At 41.1% G+C, this 20,458-nt stretch overlaps 1 protein-coding gene across 1 annotated transcript in view; it reads right to left on the bottom strand.

Annotated features, from left to right (window-relative positions):
- Positions 1-20,458, bottom strand: part of SYNE2 (spectrin repeat containing nuclear envelope protein 2) — a 455,935-nt gene that overhangs the window by 398,465 nt on the left and 37,012 nt on the right. The window contains exon 2 of the mRNA XM_088471237.1: positions 12,425-12,541. Within this exon, the coding sequence (XP_088327363.1) occupies positions 12,425-12,506 (82 nt within the window). The 5' untranslated portion in view covers positions 12,507-12,541. The remainder of the gene's footprint in view (positions 1-12,424; positions 12,542-20,458) is intronic.

Below are 20,458 nucleotides of genomic sequence, written 5' to 3'. Positions count from 1 at the left end.
ACAACACTTGTGCAGCAGGACGGGCACCCGGGTCGTTGTTTTCCTTTTGGTGTAAGTGCCGGACATTTGGACTGCGAATATATATATATATATATATATATATATATATATATATATATGTTGCCAACAAATAATGACCGTAAATTATGACTGCATGATGGCTGATAAGAGTTCAATACTCCATATTCATAGTGTTGAAAATCTGAAATGAGTAAAATAATACAGTCCAGAACAGTTACCGGTACGGGGATCCTTAACAGAGCCAGGTGGTGAAACAAGCACTTGGGAACACACTTCACAATGACAGTGAGGCTCTTGACTTCCAAAAGTCCATGGCGGCCCACAATGAATACCAACTGGAAAAGAAACAGTCCCTAAGGCTCAATGGGGCTTATATTAAGTCGGCCACATCGGTGGCCACAGTACGGCCGCTCCAACCTACTTTCTAGCTTATGCTAATGCGAGAATCCACCTGTATATGCCGAACATCTATGCTCCTGCATGCGGAATGGCGTCCCGCTCACAGTTTTTAAATCAGCATTGGTATCTAGACATGCAGACTCCGAAGGATCGATCTGAAACAGGGGTCCCATCTCTGTCCGCACGCTACTGCAGTTGGCTTACACACGCCCACAAAACTCCCACATAACGGAACAGTTCTGTGCATCCACAAGGTCGCTAGGCAAAAATGCCCATTTCACAGAAAAAGTGGTCTGATCAATCCGTCCGCAACTGCGATCTCCGTCATGCCTGGTTCGGCACAGTAGGTACTGTATGCGCTGAATTCTGAAAACCATGAGATGCGTCCGTAAACCCACTTGAGCCCGGCTTTGAATCAGGCCAATGGCTCTTGCGGAACGGAGCTGAAAGTTGTTTCAATATAGCATCCAAATAGGTCAGAGACAGTAACAACCAGACTAAATCGAAAGATCGCAGGGATCATTTGACAAAAACGCGTCAGTCGTCCAGACTGTGGGCCTGATTCAGACCCGTTTGCTAAATGCTGCCACTCGCACCCAGCGTATGCAAATTCAGCTAAGTGACGTCAAGTCAGGCGATCGCTCGGCAAGGCATAAGAACGCCCACTATGTCTTGGCGAGCGATCACTTTGTGTATGTAGACACCCACCAGCCTGTCTTTAGCCGCCCACTAGCGAACGTCATCTCTAGGAAGTATATACAACCATCGGTACATCGGGTTCCATCAGATCTGACAGCAGCGCTTGCGGTTGACTGTACCCTACTGCAAGCACTGCGAGCACTTCAGTGTATAATTCAACCAGGTGACGTGTACTATGATGCTGCCTGTTAATTATGCACGCCTCTGAAACAGCGTTGAAACACTCAGGCACGCCTGTGTTCGCACCTCCACTCCCCTGTTACTACTGCCCTGCCCCTGTTACCACCCACAAACAGCCTCTCCTGTCACTCATTCCACTGGGCTGTCTTTGCTGGGCGAGCGAGCGCTTCCCGATCACTCGGACTAGTTCGCGCACGGGGACTGCGATGCATACGCATGCGCAATTGCATAACATCGGCCAGGAACGAGCGAGCGTCTGCTTGCGAACGGGTCTGAATCAGGCCCTGTGATCTTACCTATAGCAGTTACTATCTCTGACCAATTTGGATACAATGCAGTCTAAACATTACACTAGTTTAAGCTCTTTTCATGTGTGGTTCACTGTTTTTTATTATACAATGCTGTTTGATCTAACTTCTATAACAAAAACTATCTTGCCATTGACTATTCTTTAATTTGATTTTAACAAGCTAGTTTATTCATTATAATAGCTTTTGTTTGCATTGGGTGTTTGATTTCGCATGTGGCTTTGATTTTATGTCTCATAAATTACATCATGTTTGCTTTAAGTCTGCCTGTGGTTGCATGTTAATGCTAAAAAATAAATCTGAGGCCCCAGACATGAATTCCTGAACTTTGACTAAAAGGGACAAAATATTTCTTTACCATGAGAGCTGTAGACACACAAGAACTGGTTTGGCAGACAGTGTAGAAAAAATGTAAGTGTTATAGAATATATAACACTACTGGAATCACTAACTATATGATGATCAATGTAATTTTCATATCTTATATATAAAATTCAGTGGTCTGTTTGTTTGTTTGTTTGTTTGGTTATGCAGTCGGACACCCCTGCACCGAATAGGTTAAAAGTAAACCAACATGAGGTGGTCCAGTTGGATCCTGGCAACGTTTAAGGGGGGTTAGGGTCCCGGTGGGATCTCCAGTTGGTGTACTCTGGGCAGAACTTTGACCCGGGGAGCATGTTCTGAGCCTTCCACTGGTTGGATCTGGAGAAAAACTTAACATTGGATCCCAGAAGACATACTAGGGGGTTAAGGTTCCGGTCTGACCTCCCGTTGGTGTACACTGAGCAGAACTTTCACCCGGGGAGCCTGTTCTGGGTCTTCCACTGGATGGATTTTGATGAAAACTTCACAGAGGGGTGGCAATTGGTCTGGGATGCCTAATGGAATGGTTGGTGCCCCAGTTGGACCTCACGGCGGAGTGCGCTGGTAAGAACTTTCCTCATGGGTTTGTTGGAAGAGCTGCTAATTATTGTTGACAGTTACATCCATCTCATTGATAACTTAATAACTTGAAAATTTAAACCCGGGCAATACCGGGTACTTCAGCTAGTTGCATATATGGGCTCAGGGAGGAATTTTTCCTGTTGAAGCAAATTATATTATGCTTTTTTGGCAAAGGGACATGATTTATGTTTTTAAAAATACAACATCCACACTTATTTCCTTGGTGTTGGACAGAACCACTTCAAAGGGTCTGATACAACACAAACTAAGATAATCTGCTGCCCCCCCTTCCCCCTGCATATGGCTAGTCTTTATTACTTCCATCTGAACCTGTGACCGTGTTTGGATATTTCACTAACCGGCACTTTGCACGTTTGTGTCAGCAGAGGAAAGTCATATCGACACATTATAAATGTATTTCATGATGGAACAGAAGTTTCCATTCATCTCCCTCTGTGTGACTGCACCATGCAGAGGCTTCTGTATCACAAAAACCCTTTTTCCACCAAAATGTCATGCCCGACCTGGGTATTTGAACCTGGTTCCAACCTGTGTCAAAGCTGGGTCAGACCACTTTTGCAATTCACCTTTATTCCCGGGTCTGCCCTGTTCACATTGAATCTGGATCTGCACTGCAAAACTTGTGTATGTCATTAGAAATAGCCTTATGTCAGGCTCACAAAGATGAGGTCATAAAAGGTGGCTGCTCACTGAAGCTCCAATCAGCAAGTTTTCCCGGTTAACTCAACCCAGATTATTTTTCTTAGACCTTTTTACACCAGAAATCGATCCGGGTTGACCCGGCAATAACCCGGGTTATTTGTTTGCCGGAAAAGGGGTATAAGACACAATTGTTGAGCAGATACACCGCATCTATGTATCTCTCGCTTTCTCTGTCTCTATACACATATATACATACACACACTGTGGCAAATTTCACACTAGGCACGCCTAGGGATGCCAATTGCTGGGTGAAGCACAGCAATCTGCTCTTCCTTCCCCCACAAAGGTGGGGTTGGTTCGCTGGTAAAGATTTGCTGTGCGGGAGGTTAGGGTGAAGTTGGGGCTACCACCTACCTCATTGTTGTCCGCCTGCCCAGACCCTGGAGGCATCTGAATCGGACCAGCTGGCCTCTTCGTGAAGAGGGCGTAGCCTGACTGGCAGTGACGTGATCATGAAGTTGTGACCGGCAGAGGCAACATAGCCTGCGATGCCTGTCATTGCTGGGCGGCTCTAGAGCTGTGCTGAACTGCAGTGCCCGCAAAGGTGGCTTGGGAATCACAGGTGACGGCTTTGGTCACCAGAGATGCTGCAGCATAAGATCCCTGTCTGGTGGCACTGGCAGCCCTGATTAGAATAAATATTGCATATTATAAAGTGTGTATTTAAGCACAGCAGTAGGGCACATACTTATTTAATTATCTAGTTATATTACTGGTTATCTTCATTAGTTCCCGAGTGAGTCTGAAAGTGTTTCATTGGCTCCTACAGACATTGATAACTTAATATTTAGGGGCAATATTCTTTATTGAACCACATTGCAAACGTTCTGTTACCAATAAACTGTTGGAAACCCTGTTCTGTGTTAGTGACATTTCAGGAATTGAACGCCCATTTGTTCTGCTCTTACAATCAAATGGAAAGCCCTGGAAAATTCCATGAAATGAGGTACTGGAGCATTTGCAGATTATTTTTGTATAGCTTGCACATCAATGTATTAAATGTTACATTCTGTATTTTTATCCTGTTATCTGTAGGCATTACCTCAACATGCATGATCTTGTGAAACAGCTGCTCATAAACATTGCACTGGAACACGTGGTTCCTATTCAGTCTGCATCAGTCATAACTTGTATAATGTGGAAAGAAATTGATTGTAATCTAGTAAAGGTTGGGTCAAAACTCTCTAAATGCGAAAGCCAATGTACTAACTTTAGGGATCCTCAGCACCCAAATAAAACAGTGCTTTTAACAATATCATGGCCAATGTGTACCCCACATTAGCGTTGGCAGGAATATAACAACCTGCAGCCATAGTTGTAGACCATATACTGTGCTAGGTCAATCTGTAGCCAAATGAACTTTAAGATGAAATATAGCAGAGCCAACTGCCACAGACAGAAAACACTAAGACATATATGTGGAGTTAAACTCTCTTCTATATAAAATTTACAAAAATAAATTTATAACACATGAACCTCGATAAGACTGTAAAGTTACAACTGTCCAGATCTTCGACAGTAAGCTAAACAAATTGTTGCCCCAGGGCACTGAAATGTATGTGAAAGGTGTGCTTGTGTTTTCATTTACCAAACAGCCTACAGGTGATTTTGACGTTACTGTACATGCACCTGAAAAACTGGATCTAAGTGAGAGCTGTGCAGAACCTGTAAAAAGGTACTGACAGTGACAGGTATAATTGCAAGTAGCTGGCAGTTCTAACATTTGTATACTGTAGTTACTGGTTGATATCTCTGCCTTAAGCTGGCCACACACTAGACCAACTTTCATCCAACCAGCCAACTAGTTGATTGGTTGGAATGAAAATCTGGTAATGTCTGTGCGTAAATGATGATCAGCAATTTGCTCCTAAATGCCAGAAAACAAATGAAAATGGTTGTCAGACAAGTTTGTTAAATGTTTGATCAAAACAATTTGTTCAGACACAGTTTTTAGTCCATTTTCCAGCATTTGGGAGCAAATTGCTGATTGTCATTTGCTTTCATCCCTTACCAGATTTTCATTCCAACCAATCAACTAGTTGGCTGGTTGGATGAAAGTTGTTCTAGTGTGTGGCCAGCTTTACACTTAAGCTGGCCACACATCTAAAGATTATCTGTCCAACCAGCCAACTAGTTGATTGGTTGGAATGAAAATCTGGTAAGGTATGAAAGCAAATGACAATCAGCAATTTGCTCCCAAACGTCGGAAAATGGACAAAAACTGTTTGAACAAATTGTTTGGATCAAACATTTAAACAAACTTGTCTGACGACCATTTTCATGTGTTTTCTGGCATTTAGGAGCAAATTGCTGATCATCAGTTACTCCCATACGTTACCAGATTTTCATTCCAACCAATCAACTAGTTGGCTGGTTGGACAGATAATCTTTAGATGTGTGGCCAGCTTTACAATAGTCTCACACAGTTCAAATCAGAAACTACAGTTATTATTCCGCTACCTTATGTATGTAAGAATTCCACACATCTTATTAATAATAATAATAATAATAATAGATTTTATTATTATTACAATTAATTAGATGCTTTCAGTACATATGTTGTCCTTTAGGACACTTTGATTGTCTTTAAGCTGGGTACACACCATGCAATGGTGCGACCCAGCAACGGTGCGATGCAATGTAATGATACATCGCACGTGCTGTACACACTGCACGATATAGCGTACGACGGCACAATGTGTCATTACACGCTGCATGTAACAGCATGGTGTCGTTCATTGCATTGTCCCATCTGCTGTGGATCAGACGTACACACTATATGATGTGTGCGATATATCGTTACGATCTGCGTCAGACAGATATGTCGTACAGTGTGTACCCATCTTTGGACTGCCAGAGGATATCTATGGCCTTTAGGGTATACTTATTAAGCAACAGATTTGAAAAGCATCTTGCTTTATAACAAACACGACGTGCAGTCAGGGATTATACTCCTGAAATTTGATATAAAATTGATTCAAATAATACAAAGAGGTTTTTTATAACTTATAAACTTTTTCTTTGTTTATTGTAATCATTTTTATAGTTAACACTCACCAGCTTTGTGGAGCTCTCTAGGACTGCAGGGAGACAGCTCATCCTCGCTTCTGTACAGTCAGACACTGCTTGCAGAGCCGGGGGCGGGGCCACACCAAAGGCAGTCAGCTACGCAGAAGGAGAGCTAATAGAGGCATGCCTCTGTATATGGGGGCGTGCCTTGAGCACTGATGGACACCTTGGATGTGTCATGTGACCAGGAAGTGCACTGCAGTGTTTACAGCTCAGTCAGCAGCAGCAAGAGAAGACTGATGCAGGTAGGAGAATCAATGAACACTGAAGCTTAGTATAGTGAGGGGAGAGTTACAGTGAGTAGGAGGTGGGACAGGCTCCTAGCACTCAGACCCATCTCCATGTGTGCCTCCCCAGCCATTGACTTCACCGCACATCACTGATAACATTTTATTAATGTTGAAATCCTCTTATCACTTGGGATTGTAACTGGTAACACTTTGTGCCTTGTGCCTCATGGAAAAATGACTCTCTTCCTTGTGCAGCTGGCAAGAACAGTGAAACAAACATTTATAAAAATAGAATTCTTGGTCAAGAATAAGCATGCAATTCATGAGATGGGGACAACTTTTGCACAAAGGGGAAGGAATGAAACTGTACTGTACATCCTTAAACCACTGACCAGGCACAAGGTAATTAGAACTGCTGAAGTAATAAAACATTTGTAAGTGGTGCTATTAGTGACTTGTTCAGTATTCTTTCCAGTAGGGCAGTGACATGTGTGAACACGAGGAAGGCCACGCCTTGGTATAATATTATACACTGAGCAAACACACACTTCATTTGCAAATTTTAATATCGTCTCCCTTTCGGCAATACAAACAAGCATAGCAGGACATACGGGGGCACCTATCAAGGCAGATTTGGAGAAATATCTCAGTTCTCCATTTTGTGAAATGTCCTTTTCCCAGTGTGATTCCCAATGCCATTCTTCTAAAGGTGACTGATTACAAGTGAAAAGAAAAACGTTTTTATTATTATACAGGGCTAAAAATTGTAGAGATGAGCGGTTTGGTTGGGTTTTACTCAGTTATGTTCGGAATTCAAAAAACGGCATCATATTGGCTAACTGGTTCTCACGTGTTTTGGACAGCAATAAAATAGATCCCAACTAATCTGAACTTGTGCTAATTTGGCAAATAATAACCGAGCAAAATCTCATCACTAGAAAAGCACCATAACAAATAAGATGTATGAACTATATTTCATGCATAGATGCATCCTGCTTCACAGTCTCTGTGAAAGTTTGTACAAATCTATGTTATTACCTAATGTAATGTTAGCATTTGCTAACATTACCATGAGGACTGTTACATGCATACAAGCCACAACACAATCCTAAAAGGTCCAATTGCGCTACAAGGTCCTTTGATGTCATAACACTTCTGGCCAATTGCAGATACAAGGACGCAGGAAGTGGTAGCCAGTGGGGATTCAAGACACAGACAGGAGGGATGTTATTATAAGGCAATGAGGTCAGAGATGTGGTTGGGAGTGGAAGGGGGTGTTGATTAAGGTGCCTGTAAGTGTCAGTGATAAGGTTGATTAGGATTCTGTAAAGTATGGTGAGCCAATGTAGGGATTTAAGTACTGAAAAACAGGTGGGAGGGATACCAGACAGGAGGAGGTAACTCAGTGTTCTCCCCAGGCTGTTTTTGGTGGGTGCACCACCCGGCAAGAAACCGCCTACCACCCGGCACTTTTTGAGCCTGCAAGTGGGGACAGTATCTGGGACCTGTATAAAAAGGACCAGATCCTACAGACTTTGCAGCTTTTTCATAATCAGATGACTAGGCCCCTAACAAGAAGAGGAAAATGAATATATAAAATGTTATTTCAAGTTTAAATAATAATGTCAGGGTTTAAAACATTTTTTTATTGCGAAGGCCCCCACCCGCCTACTTCTTGATGCCACCCGGGTGGAAAAAATTCTGGGGAGAGCACTGTAACTATAGCTGAGGCAGAAGATTATGTGAGAATGGATAAGAGTTTTGGATGCATCTGAAGTGGGGAAAGCTTGTATCCGACAGTGGACCTGATTTAGCAAGGATCGCAATTGTAAATCTGCACGCAGGCTATAGATATATGATTTATGCACGCAGGCAGCTTTGCCATTGCGATCCTTGCTATTATGCAAATGCAGCAGGAGGTGTATGACACCCCCTGCTGCATGTGCGATCCCAGCACTCAGACGGAGGTCGCAAGCTGAGATCACCATCACGACCATCGGTGGACGGCGCGGGGCCTCCAGTCAGCTGAGTAAGCTTCAGTTTACTCAGACTGGCCAGCTTGTGAGCAGATCCTGGGCTGGCCACTCCCGGAAAAAAAACGGGAACGCCGGCCAACCCTGGCCTCGCCCTGCCCCTTAAATGCACACTCGCAGAATGGGTCCTGCGCACGCGCAGATTCCCAATAATCGGAAATCTATGATCAGCAGTGCAGATGAATCAGTACCAGTGTTGGGAAGGTGGCAGCAGCATGCCTGAGAGAGAATGGATGTAGGCAGGGTGACACCAAGACAGCAGACCTGAGTGTTGTACCGTCTCCGGTCAGAGAGATCAGGGGGAGAGGAATCTCTGGAAAGGAGGGAAGATGAGCAAAGTTTACATGTCGTAGTTTAGGCAGAATGTTTTATTTGCTGCTGATTAAATAGCAGTCAGTGGCGTATTTCACATTAAGGGGTACATTTACTAATTGTTGGTTTGCCAACGGTTTCATAACCGACGGAAACCGGCTGCTTATGACGTGGTGCTGCTGTTCAAAAAAAAAAAACATTAAAACACCTGAGAGGATTTTCCAATACCCAGCACCAAGTTAAACCAGTTGGGGGCTTACACTATGCTAGGGAGACACTCAGCATGGGGTCCCCTTGCCATAAAGTAATACCAGCCCAAAACTGGTCAGCTCATGGCTGGAAATCCTCTGAAAGTTGTGACCCCTGGTGGCAGTGTGTGCAGGGTAAATGGTGTAAAAAATAGATTTTAATATTGTTCTTTACAGTGGGACTACAGGTCCCAGCCAGCCTGCCCAGGCATGCAGGCACTTTTGGAACTACAAGTCCCATAATGCCTGAACATTACAGGTTGGCACTCAGGGGGATCTCATGCCAGTTTTCCCCCTGATATTCCAGTACCAGGTTAGAGTGAGAGTTCTGGGGCTGGTTATGGATTTAAGGGGGGACCCCACAATTTTGTTATTAAAATTATTTTAACTCTTTTCTTTCTTTTAAACCTAATGAAGCCCACTGATCTGTGCAATGCTTCTCCCCAACTCAAAAGCCACAGGCAGGTTTATTGTTTGGGCATCTTTCCCATCAATTTTTGGTATTCAAAGCGACTGTTAGTAAGTCTCTGGATTCCGTAGTTGTCTATATAAAAGTATCAATTGTTGGACTGATGTTCTAAAGGGGCCTATCCACTAGGCGACCTGAAAAACTGAACGTCTAGCATTCAGACATTCAGAACTTCCTAGAACATTGTAAACTTCCTAGTTTTGGTCGGATTGTTCACAAAGTCGGGTAATGGATAGGCCCCTTAACTTGTTCTAAAGTCAAGTTTTTGGTGCTTTTGCCTTTAGTAAATCTCCAAATTGCAAAACGGGAAATCGGCCCAAAAAAAACACAGAATCGACCTTTAATAAATTTACCCCTACTATGGGCGGGATGTACTAAGCATCACATATGTGATGCGGTACATCCCACCTGTCTTCGGGTACGTACCACAATTGATTCCCGCAGCATGTACCTAGAATATCGCAAATGACAGCTCTCCCGATAAGAACTGTCCTTTGTGATGGCTCCACAGAAAGGAACTTCCGGGTTTAACACACAGAATTCCCTCTTTCGGGCTGCGGGGGGTGATGGGAGGGATCAGCTTGGAATGGGAGGGATCAGCTTGGATCCCTCTCAGGAGAGGCATCCCGAAAAGAAGCCCATAGGCTTCTATTGGGTAACGCCAACTGAAGATGACGTTACCCATCGGGTAACATATGGTACATATGGTATAGTACATATGGTATGCGGTAAAACCCCCCAAAACTGCATTTTCAGGGGTTTTACTGCATTTTCCCCTTTAGAACATCCCGCCCTATAAGTCTAAATGTAGCATTGTAAGATATTGAAACATAGCAAGTTTTCTTTGACATGAGCTAACACGCATGAACGATACAATATAAAAAAAAAAAACACACACACAGAACATAAGAACATGTGAAAAACATAGATAAAAAAAAGCTTGTAAATTGCAGAATAGTCTTCATCTTTGGGGGGAAAAATAAAAACTTATATGAAACCTCTACAGAAAGAAAACTTGGCTTGTATTTTTTTACTAAAATTCCTCTTATCTTCCAGTTCAGTATTTCCCATAGCACAGAAAGTGAAACGTATGAAGAGATTGTGCAATGTGCACATACCTTCTATAGCATGCTCTTCTATCATTTGTCAGAACAGGTTCTATATCCTAGAGCCAGTGAGTGGAAAAGTGCCTCCTTCAGTTAGATTAATGTCATTACTGTTCAGTCTAGATTAGAATTTTTTCTAAAATAAATTTTTAATGCAGGTTACAGTTGGGACATATACACACACAGTCACACACAGTCACACACACATACAGTCACACACACACATACAGTCACACACACGCACTAAAACAATATTATGGATCAGGGCAGAGTACAGGGTGGTGAGACATGAATCACGCATAAGTAGCAGGACCTGGTCAAAGGAAAAGTGTTACTGGAATTTGCATTTATCGTAGAGCCCTGTTTTATCTACAGGTGTGTTTCCTAAATAAACAGGGAGTGGTGAAAATATTACAGGATCACCAGATCGCCCTACGTAAGCTCAGGTATATGTTTTTATAAATGCAGAAGCTGAATATTATTACAGCCTATAAATAAAAGAATACGGAAATGCTGAGGTGCTTCTGTAAAACTCTAGCTTAAATCTGCTGACATGGGACAAGTATATTTCATGCAATGGAAAAGTCTATGGGACTAAATCTGAGTTAGGAGCAAAGCTAAAAGAGCAAGAAACTTTGTATCTGTAACAAAACCTGCTGCAATGCCAGTGGTGCAAATACCTTTATTATTTTTGCATGAAGGGTAAATACTGGCTGCATTTGCATGTAGCCCACAATAGATGGACAGCTTTATTTTTTTCACTACAATTCAGATTTGAGTTTAGACACACCCCTCTCACATCTAATGCTTGTAACACACTAGATATCTTGTTTGGTCAAACAACAAAGGCTATATCGGTAGTGGATAGGTTGTTGTGTACACCCGATAGGTCTGTAAACTACGCATTGGCTTCAGGGACCGCAGACACCGACATCTCAACTGTGCAGGCAAATTTAAATGTCCGTCCAGTCGTGATGTCTGGCCAGACATACCAAGTGGCCGATTGGTAAAGGTGTATAGCTTACCAAATCGGCCGATTGATCGCTCTGTCGGGTAAGTGTGTACCCAGCTTAAATCTCTCTGCACATTATACATCTCCCCCACCTGCATGATTTTATCAAGGTGCAAAGATACTTGCTCTTTTTGTTTTGCTCCCAACTCAGAACCAGCCCCGATGTGATAAACACATATAAATAATTTCTCATGTTGGACATGTACGATTTCTTTGCAATGCACTGAGGCAGTCAATCAGCCAATTGCAGTGGAGTTATGAGTTAACAGTTGTCACTGGCAACCAGGAGCCATCAGAAAAGAACAGATGAAAAACACTAGTTTTGTATGAATTAAGTAATATCAGATGAATCACAAAATATTACTTGTCTGCACTCCAAGGGTCCTATAATTTTGAAGGTTCTCATATGGTTCTAATGGTCCAGAGCAGGAAAATCCCAACTTCCCGATATATAACCTAACTTTTCACAGCACCCCTGTAAACACCTCTTGTGCTTGGCTATTACAGCCACTAGAATTATAGAGGATTTGTGTGATAGCAGCAGCTCAGATTTTGTGTCACTTCTCACTTAATTACAGACAAATCAATTTGTTTAGATTGGGTGGAATTAGCCTTTAACTCATGCAATATATTATACAGTGTTTGTTAGAAGAAATAATAGAAGAGTTACCCTGTAGAAGATGTTGCCGCTGAACTATGGCAAGCTGCTGGCCCTCTCCTGCGGATATCGAGGATCCACTGTCGGATGACATGTTGAAGACCTCATAGGTCAGTAGACTGGTTAGGTCTGCAATACAAAAGAAAGTGGCTGCTAAACTTCAGAGTGACTGCACAAGACTGAATGATGAGAGGTGCGTTATCAGCAGTATGAACTGCAGAGGTCTCCACCCTTTCTGCCCTAGGGCTATTTATAAAAAATACAAAGATATAATGTATTGGTTAAAGAAAAATATCAGATCATTTTAAAAGGACCCCTCCTTTGAAACAAGCCAAGATCTATTTTAAGATTTACCCATCGTAAGTGGCAGTAATATATTAATAAATAAAGTTATTTTTTTAGTCTTATTTTCTATAGATATTCAGCAAAATACTGCACATACAGAGGGATTGGAAGAACAAGAAAGTGGAGGTGAACTGAGCATAAAATATATTAATTCCATTACAGTACACAACACTAATTTCACCTCCTGTTTATAACCACAAAATGATGGTAAATTAACTCTGTTATAGGGGGTATGCCATAAAAAGCTAGAATACGTTTGTAGACTTTTGAGGGTAGATTTTTTTAAAACTTCTAAAAATGAAAAATAGTGATGTTGCCCATAACAACCAATCAGATTGCAGCTATCATTTCTTTATTGCATTCTAGAAAATGATAGACAGAATCTGATTGGTTGCTATGGGCAACACCACCACTTTTCGTTTTTAGAAGCTTTAGTAAATCTACTCCTCTCTTTAAAAATTACAACTGTTGCATCACTAATAATCCTACTGAGAATTGGATCTAGCTTTAGAATCCCTAAATTACTTTCAATATATTTCCTGAAAAAAAATGGCTGCTAAATTTGGAAATAAAACAGTAAAAAAATAAAAAAAAATTCATAAATAATAATTAAAAAAAAGGTCTTTCTGTTATACAATAGAAAGTCGGTGGTGTCATTCTTGGAGCTATTATAGTACAAAGAGCTGCCTACCCAAATCACAGGTTCCATCCAAGAACAAAGAATAAAATCTATGAAAGTAGAGTGGAAAGAGTTGGATGCTATTATAAAGGGAAGGTGAAAGGGAAGTTGTAATACAAACTCCAAATATATGTCACTTACCTTCTTTTTCATAATAATAATAATAATAATAATTTACAGCACCCCCGCAGGATGTGAGAGGCTACTGCAGCTATAAAACTATATAATATATGATCAATCTTCCAGTTTGTAATAATATAGAGCACTTCCACATGATGGAAGAGGCTACTGCAGCTAAAAAGCTATATAGTATATGATCAATCTTCCAGTGTGTAGTAGTAATAATAATAATAATATACAGCACTCCCACAGGATGTGAGAGGTTACTGCAACTAAACAGCTATATTTTATTCATTTATTTATTAACAGTTTCTTATATAGCGCAGCATATTCCGTTGCGCTTTACAATTGTAAACATTAATAGAACAAAACTGGGTAATAACAGACAGATATATAGGTAGGAAGGCCCTGCTCGCAAGCTTACAATCTATAGGGAAATAGGTATTGATACACAAGGATAGGTACTACATATTGCATTTTGGTCCAGCCAGAATGCACAGTTTCTTGGTTGGCTGCATGATCCAGTCACACAGGAATGTCGACCAATTGTCATGAGGATGTGAGAGAAAGACAATGTGTGAGATTGTGTGTGGACTGTAAAAAGGGGATGTAATTAGATATGGAAGCTATGAAGGTTATGTGGGAGGTTCTGGAATTTGATAAGCTTGCCTGAAGAGGTGAGTTTTCAGGGATCGCTTGAAGGATTGGAGACTAGATGAAAGTCTTATTGTGCGAGGTAGTTCATTCCATAGAGTGGGTGCAGCGCGAAGAAAGTCCTGTAACCGTGAATGGGAGCAAGTAATGCATGGGGATGAGAGACGCAGATCTTGTGCTGAGCGGAGGGGTCGGGTTGGGAGATATTTTGAGATGAGTGAAGAGATGTATGTTGGTGTGGTTTGGTTAATAGCCTTATGTGTAAGTGAAAGTATTTTGTATTGAATACGGTAGAAAACCTGCAACCAATGGAGGGTCTGACAGAGCGGGGCAGCAGAAGAAGAGCGTTTCGCAATTAAGATAAGCCTTGCAGCTGCATTCATAATGGATTGTAATGGCGATAGCCTGTTTTTGGGAAGACCAGTAAGGAGGCTATTGCAATAGTCAATGCGGGAAATAATAAGTGCATGGATTAGAGTTTTTGCAGTGTCTTGTGTGAGATATGGTCGAATTTTGAATATGTTTTTTAAGTGTATGTAACATGATTTTGAGACAGATTGAATGTGGGGAACAAAGGACAGTTCAGAGTCAAGGATATATAGTATATGATCAAACTTCCAGTGTGTAATAATAATAATAATAATATACTGTACAGCACTCCCGCATGATGTGAGCGGCTACTGCAGCTAAAAAGCTATAGCGTATATGATCAAACTTCCAGTGTGTTATAATAATAATAATATTATGCATCACTCCTGCAGGAAAAAGCTATATAGTATAGGATCCTTCTTCCAGTGTATAATATTAATAATAACAATAACAATAATAATAATAATAATAATAATAATAAACAGCACTCTAGCAGGATGTGAGAGTCTACTTCAGCTAAAAAGCTATATAGTATAGGATCCTTCTTCCAGTGTATAATATTAATAATAACAATAATAATAATAATAATAATAATAATAATAAACAGCTCTCTAGCAGGATGTGAGAGTCTACTTCAGCTAAAAAGCTATATAGTATATGATCCATCATCCAATGTATAATAATAATAATAATAATAATAATAATAATAATAATAATAATAATAATAATATTATACAGCTCTCTAGCAGGATGTGAATGGCTACTGCAGCTAAAAAGCTATATAGTATATTATCTATCTACAAATGTGACCCTTAAAATAGTTAAAAGTAGATGAATTCTTTAAAACCCTACAACACCAATTAAATAAGATGAGGGCTGTATAAGCACAAAGCAATATAAGTGGCCACATTTTTAAACCAATGCAGTGGTGTCATTGTTGTTATTTGTTAGTAGTAAGCTAGCTTAATGGTTTGTATCCAAGTGTTAATTGCAATAAATTAATGGACGACTTATGCAGTAAACTGGTTGCATAGTAAACTATATAAATACAATAAAAATATTACATATAAACTAAGATGCCCAAGTTTCACTTCATAAGGGATATGTTACATATTCTCTCATATCAAGCATTGCCCTGTATATACTGTATATATAAACAGACATTCTAGTCCGCAGATGGTTAACCTGACATTTCATTATGGATCTGCTTAAACCTGATCTCTACTGGCATTGTAGTTTTAATCTAATCATCTTAAAGGGTTTAAGCAGGTCTTTGTTGGAGTATAAGCTATGGGTCTCAGTGCTAGGAAACGCTATATGCCTATAAATCAGGAGCTGTGCTCAGCATATAATAGCTCCCAGACTCGTAGTACAAGAGACAGGAGCCTGGGAAGCAGACAGAGCAGCAACTTTGTAAAAATATAAGAAATATGAGCATAGGGCCTCATTCAGGTTGCCAGTGGAAATGTGTACGGATCTCGCGGGTGTCTGAACTGAGCATGCTCCAGAAATAATTGCTGATTGCGCCTGAGCCACACAAGGCGTACGCTAACGGACGTATATCGCAATTCTGGACGCATTGATCCTTCCATTGTCGGACCACAGTTTCTGTGAGATATAAGATTCTGTGGGTTAACTGGGCGGCGACCTTGAGGATGCACGGAACTGTTCTGCCTAGTGGGAGTGTCAAGTGAGTGCATGGGCGAGGAAGTGAGTGCATGGGTGAGGAAGTGAGTGCCATGGACTAGGTAGCTGACTTTCATCGCGCGCGGTCGGAGGTGGGACGCCTGTTGCAGACGATTCTTTTGTAGCCAGCATGGGGAGGCTGCTAGTCCAGGTACTAGTGATGATGTTTGTGACTGCGGATATAATAACAGTGGTTGGGACTGCCTTCCACATGCAGACGCATAGTCGTCGGTGTACACGGGCAAAGCATAAGCTAGTCAGTAGGCCATATATGAAATCAGACCCATAACAGACAGTATTTATAATATGTGGACATGTATGAAGCCTGACTAATTGCCACTAACAGACTAATTGCCACTAACAGACTAATTATCACTCTGGGCGGAATTCAATTGTTTTTGCGGCCCGCATCTCCCGTCTAAAGTGACAGGAGATCGCGGGCCGCTATGCAATTGTTCCAGATTTTTGTGCTGATCTCGCCTAAAGTGGTCGGGTTTAGCCGCGTAAAGCAGCTAAACCCGACCAAAGTGCTGGGCGCGATCGCGAAAAGTGATGTTTGGACGCCCAAACATCTCACCTCTCATCCCCCAGGGGCTGCGAGCTGAAATGTAGCGCTGGCAGCTGATCGTGCCCAACAGGAGCAAGAATTGAATAGCTCCGTCGGGTGCGATGGGGGCAGGAATCAATTGAATTCCGCCCTAGAAGCATTAAAGGAGGTGCACTATTTTAACGGGTGTAAATTGATAGATTGACAGATATACAGTATCTAGATAGACACCAGAAGGTAGACAGGCAATAGGTCGACAGGTAAATGGTCAACATGGATTTAGGTCCACAGGGTCAAAAGGTTGACATGCAAATAGTCGACGCAGAAAAGGCGGACACGTGTTTTTTGCTATTCTAACCCCAATCCTAACCCTAACCCTCCGCCAAGTGCCGAACTCAAAATATCATGATAAATAATAAATAACCATGGGTCAATCTTTTTTGTGGTGACAATTTGTATGTCAACCTTTTGACCACGTCGACATTAACCACTGTCGACCTTTTAACCCTGTCAAACTTTTAACCCTATTCACTGCCTTCTGGTGGACCTTCTGGTGTCTCTCTATTAACTATCTACCAAAAATCTAGTAGTGAGTAGACTGCTTCTGTACAACAACACAGTGCAAACCACAAAAAGGGGAATATGTATCAAAAGAAGACAAGTGGAAGGGTTACCCATAGAAACCAATCAGATTGTAGCTATCATTAGTACTTTCTATAAAATGAAAGCTAGAAGCTGTTTGGTTGAAGTGAGCATCTTCTCAACTTTTCCTCTTTAGAAGTTTTGCTAAAGGTCCCCCAAAATGTGCTGTAGCCCAGAGCAACTAGACTTTTACTTTAATTGGACTGTAATGTGCTATTAAGTAAGCTTGTATGTGTGATATTGGCTGTAAGCAGCCAGTTATTTCCTTCTGTGTACAGGAGTTTACTGGATCTGGCACACCAGCCACTCCCAAATCCTCAGGCTTTCCCTCCAGTCTTTTATCCTCCACAAACTCACTGAGTGTCAATGACAGGGCGCCTGCATGACCATGTACACATAACTATTAAAGATAATTACCTCATTCTCTTTTTACTGCTGCTTTCCCCCAGACTCCCCTTATAAAATACAGAAAATGAAGCATATATACACTCTGCAAGACTCAATAAAACCAGATAAGAACAAATGTGTATTGTCTAGGTTATAACTGCTGTATAAAGGTTATGAAAAAAGTTTTAAAAACAGCTGCAGAAGGTTGGCGGAGGCAGCTGTCCCCTTTTGAGCGGGAGAGGGGTGAGGGAGCAGCAACTTGCAGCAGCTGGTCAGTATGGTAGCTGCACATATGTGGTGCTCCTGCCTAGTACAAGGAAATGCGCCACCTAGTGGTTGGCTGTAACAAATATGTTTGCAGCATTGAGTTTTAAAGAGAGTGTAGATGTAAAAAAAAAAAAAAAAGGAAAAAAACACTTCCAGTAATATAAGTTCCCTCCCTATGGATCTTCAGTGTGCCACACGCAACTCCCCCTTAGGATCCTATTGCTAGAGCCGGTCTGGCCAACATGTGGCTCTTCAGCTGTTGTGAAACTACACATGCCCTACCACAGTTTTAGCATTCCCTAATAGCAAAAATGTGGCAGGGCATTCTGGGACTTGTAGTTTCCCAACAGCTGGAGAGCCACGGGTTGGCCAGGCCTGTGCTAGAGGCATTCAAATCCTGGTCCAGCAAGATATTACCTTCCTGAGGTCTAAGCTATCAGCGAGTAAGGAACATCTGATCAAGGGAATACAGCATGATGGTTCCAATGACTATTTAAAAGTTGAAATGATTAAAAAATAACCAAAAACAGTTGGTTTTTTTCGTATAAGCATATAATTCTTGTTATTAGCTTTAGTACATAAATGATTTACAAAAAAATAGAAATCATCTTTATTGTATACTTATCTACATAACTTGGCCTCCAGTGAATTTATTGGGTAACAACGGTAACATATTTATAACTTAAACTCACTTCACTGTTACTTTTTTATTATATTAGAGTGAGTCACCTGGGAGTTTTCCTTATAAGTCTTAAAAGAAAAAAAAAAGAATCTATATTCATGTGTCATCATACAGGTTTCTAGAGCAACTTGTACACAACAAATAATTTAGAAGGTCATTTATGATTGCTGTGCAGTACGAAATGACTTTGCTTTGCATCGGTGAGTCTAGATGGTCCGCCTTACGCAAATCAAGGTGACGCCTCCCTACTCTTAGGAGACCAACCCACAAATTAGTAGTACACGGGGCAAAAGTGTAAATTCACATAAAAACAAAAACATCTTCCAACCACTGTAAACAACATCTTTCATTAAAATTCTGATGATTAGCTGCATTTATGACTCAATTATGAGAGTGAGGGGACACTGGGACTTATTTTATTATGTGTGTAATCAAGAACCCTCAGCTTAATCACTCACAGAAATGTGCCTTATGTTGTACTTTGGAAGCCACCTGATATTGCACACTGTATACTACTCCTTCACTGATGCCATATCTCTAGACGTCTCTATCCCACATGGCTGACTGGAGCTAAGGGTATACGCTGCACAATCATTGCTCCATCTCTATACATTATTATTATTATTACTACTATGTTGCACAACAATAAGGGACTTTTTATATTTTGACAACCCCTGCTATTTAGGCAAACATTCCGCCAATCTTTCCTTTGGTACACATTCCAATTGGACCAGTGACTGCATACAATGTACACACCTGACAACCGTCTCTGCACATTGACAGTTGCAGAGGACCGAAGAAGAAAGGATAAAGAATACTGTGGGATGGAAGAAAGGGGGTTGCTAAAATAAAATGGTTTGTCTAGGACTGGAACACCCATTTATGGAAATGACATTAAAAAGTATTGTACCTAAAATTATAATGTTAACAATCAGGGTTAGTGAAATACTTTGTTGCAATTATCCAGTGTTTTCTATGTACTTGAGTGACGTACAATGACCAATGTTGAAATGAATGAGATTCCCAACCAACAGCTTGATATCATTGGCTTGTTCATAAGTGCAGCTTTTTATGTGTTTTTTATAGCAAGAATTTCACATTTGCCAGGCAAAATGATTTCCGGTGCCCTTGTTTCCAAAATCGTTCTGCTATGTTTATTGAATGCACTTGTTGCCACACAGCAGTTCTGCATCATATCCAAGGATATAGAAAGGATAAAGAAAATAAATTAATCTACACTCGATAAAGCCTAGATGATATAAAGGCTTTGACGTAAAATACAGAACAAATTCAGAGAGACGAACCAATTTATAGTGCTCCCCTTTTCGATCCAGGTACCACCAAATGTATTTACTTTACAAAAGTCAATTAATTTACATGAATTCCATGATACTTTAATGATATGTCACCCTCTTTATAATGGAACAATCCCTCTTTGGCTTGCTTTATAAGCTGCCATTAAGAGAGAGCACTGTATTCATGAATCAACCATATTCTTAAGCTTAAACGTCTTCAAGACTTGGGAATCTATTCATCACTGCCAGCAGAGCAGTAGTGCTAATTTACTATCCAACTCGCTGCGAGCTGCAGTGAGGGATACTAGATTACTGGAGCAATTCCGTATTGCACTGGTGCGAGGACAGCTGATCCGAAAATCATGGAGCAGGG

The sequence above is a fragment of the Taudactylus pleione genome, unplaced genomic scaffold, assembly GCF_031769625.1.
Source record: "Taudactylus pleione unplaced genomic scaffold, aTauple2 ptg000113l, whole genome shotgun sequence".
Taxonomy (NCBI): domain Eukaryota; kingdom Metazoa; phylum Chordata; class Amphibia; order Anura; family Myobatrachidae; genus Taudactylus; species Taudactylus pleione.
Note: the sequence above shows the minus strand (reverse complement) of the source record. Positions and strands in the feature narration are given on the sequence as shown.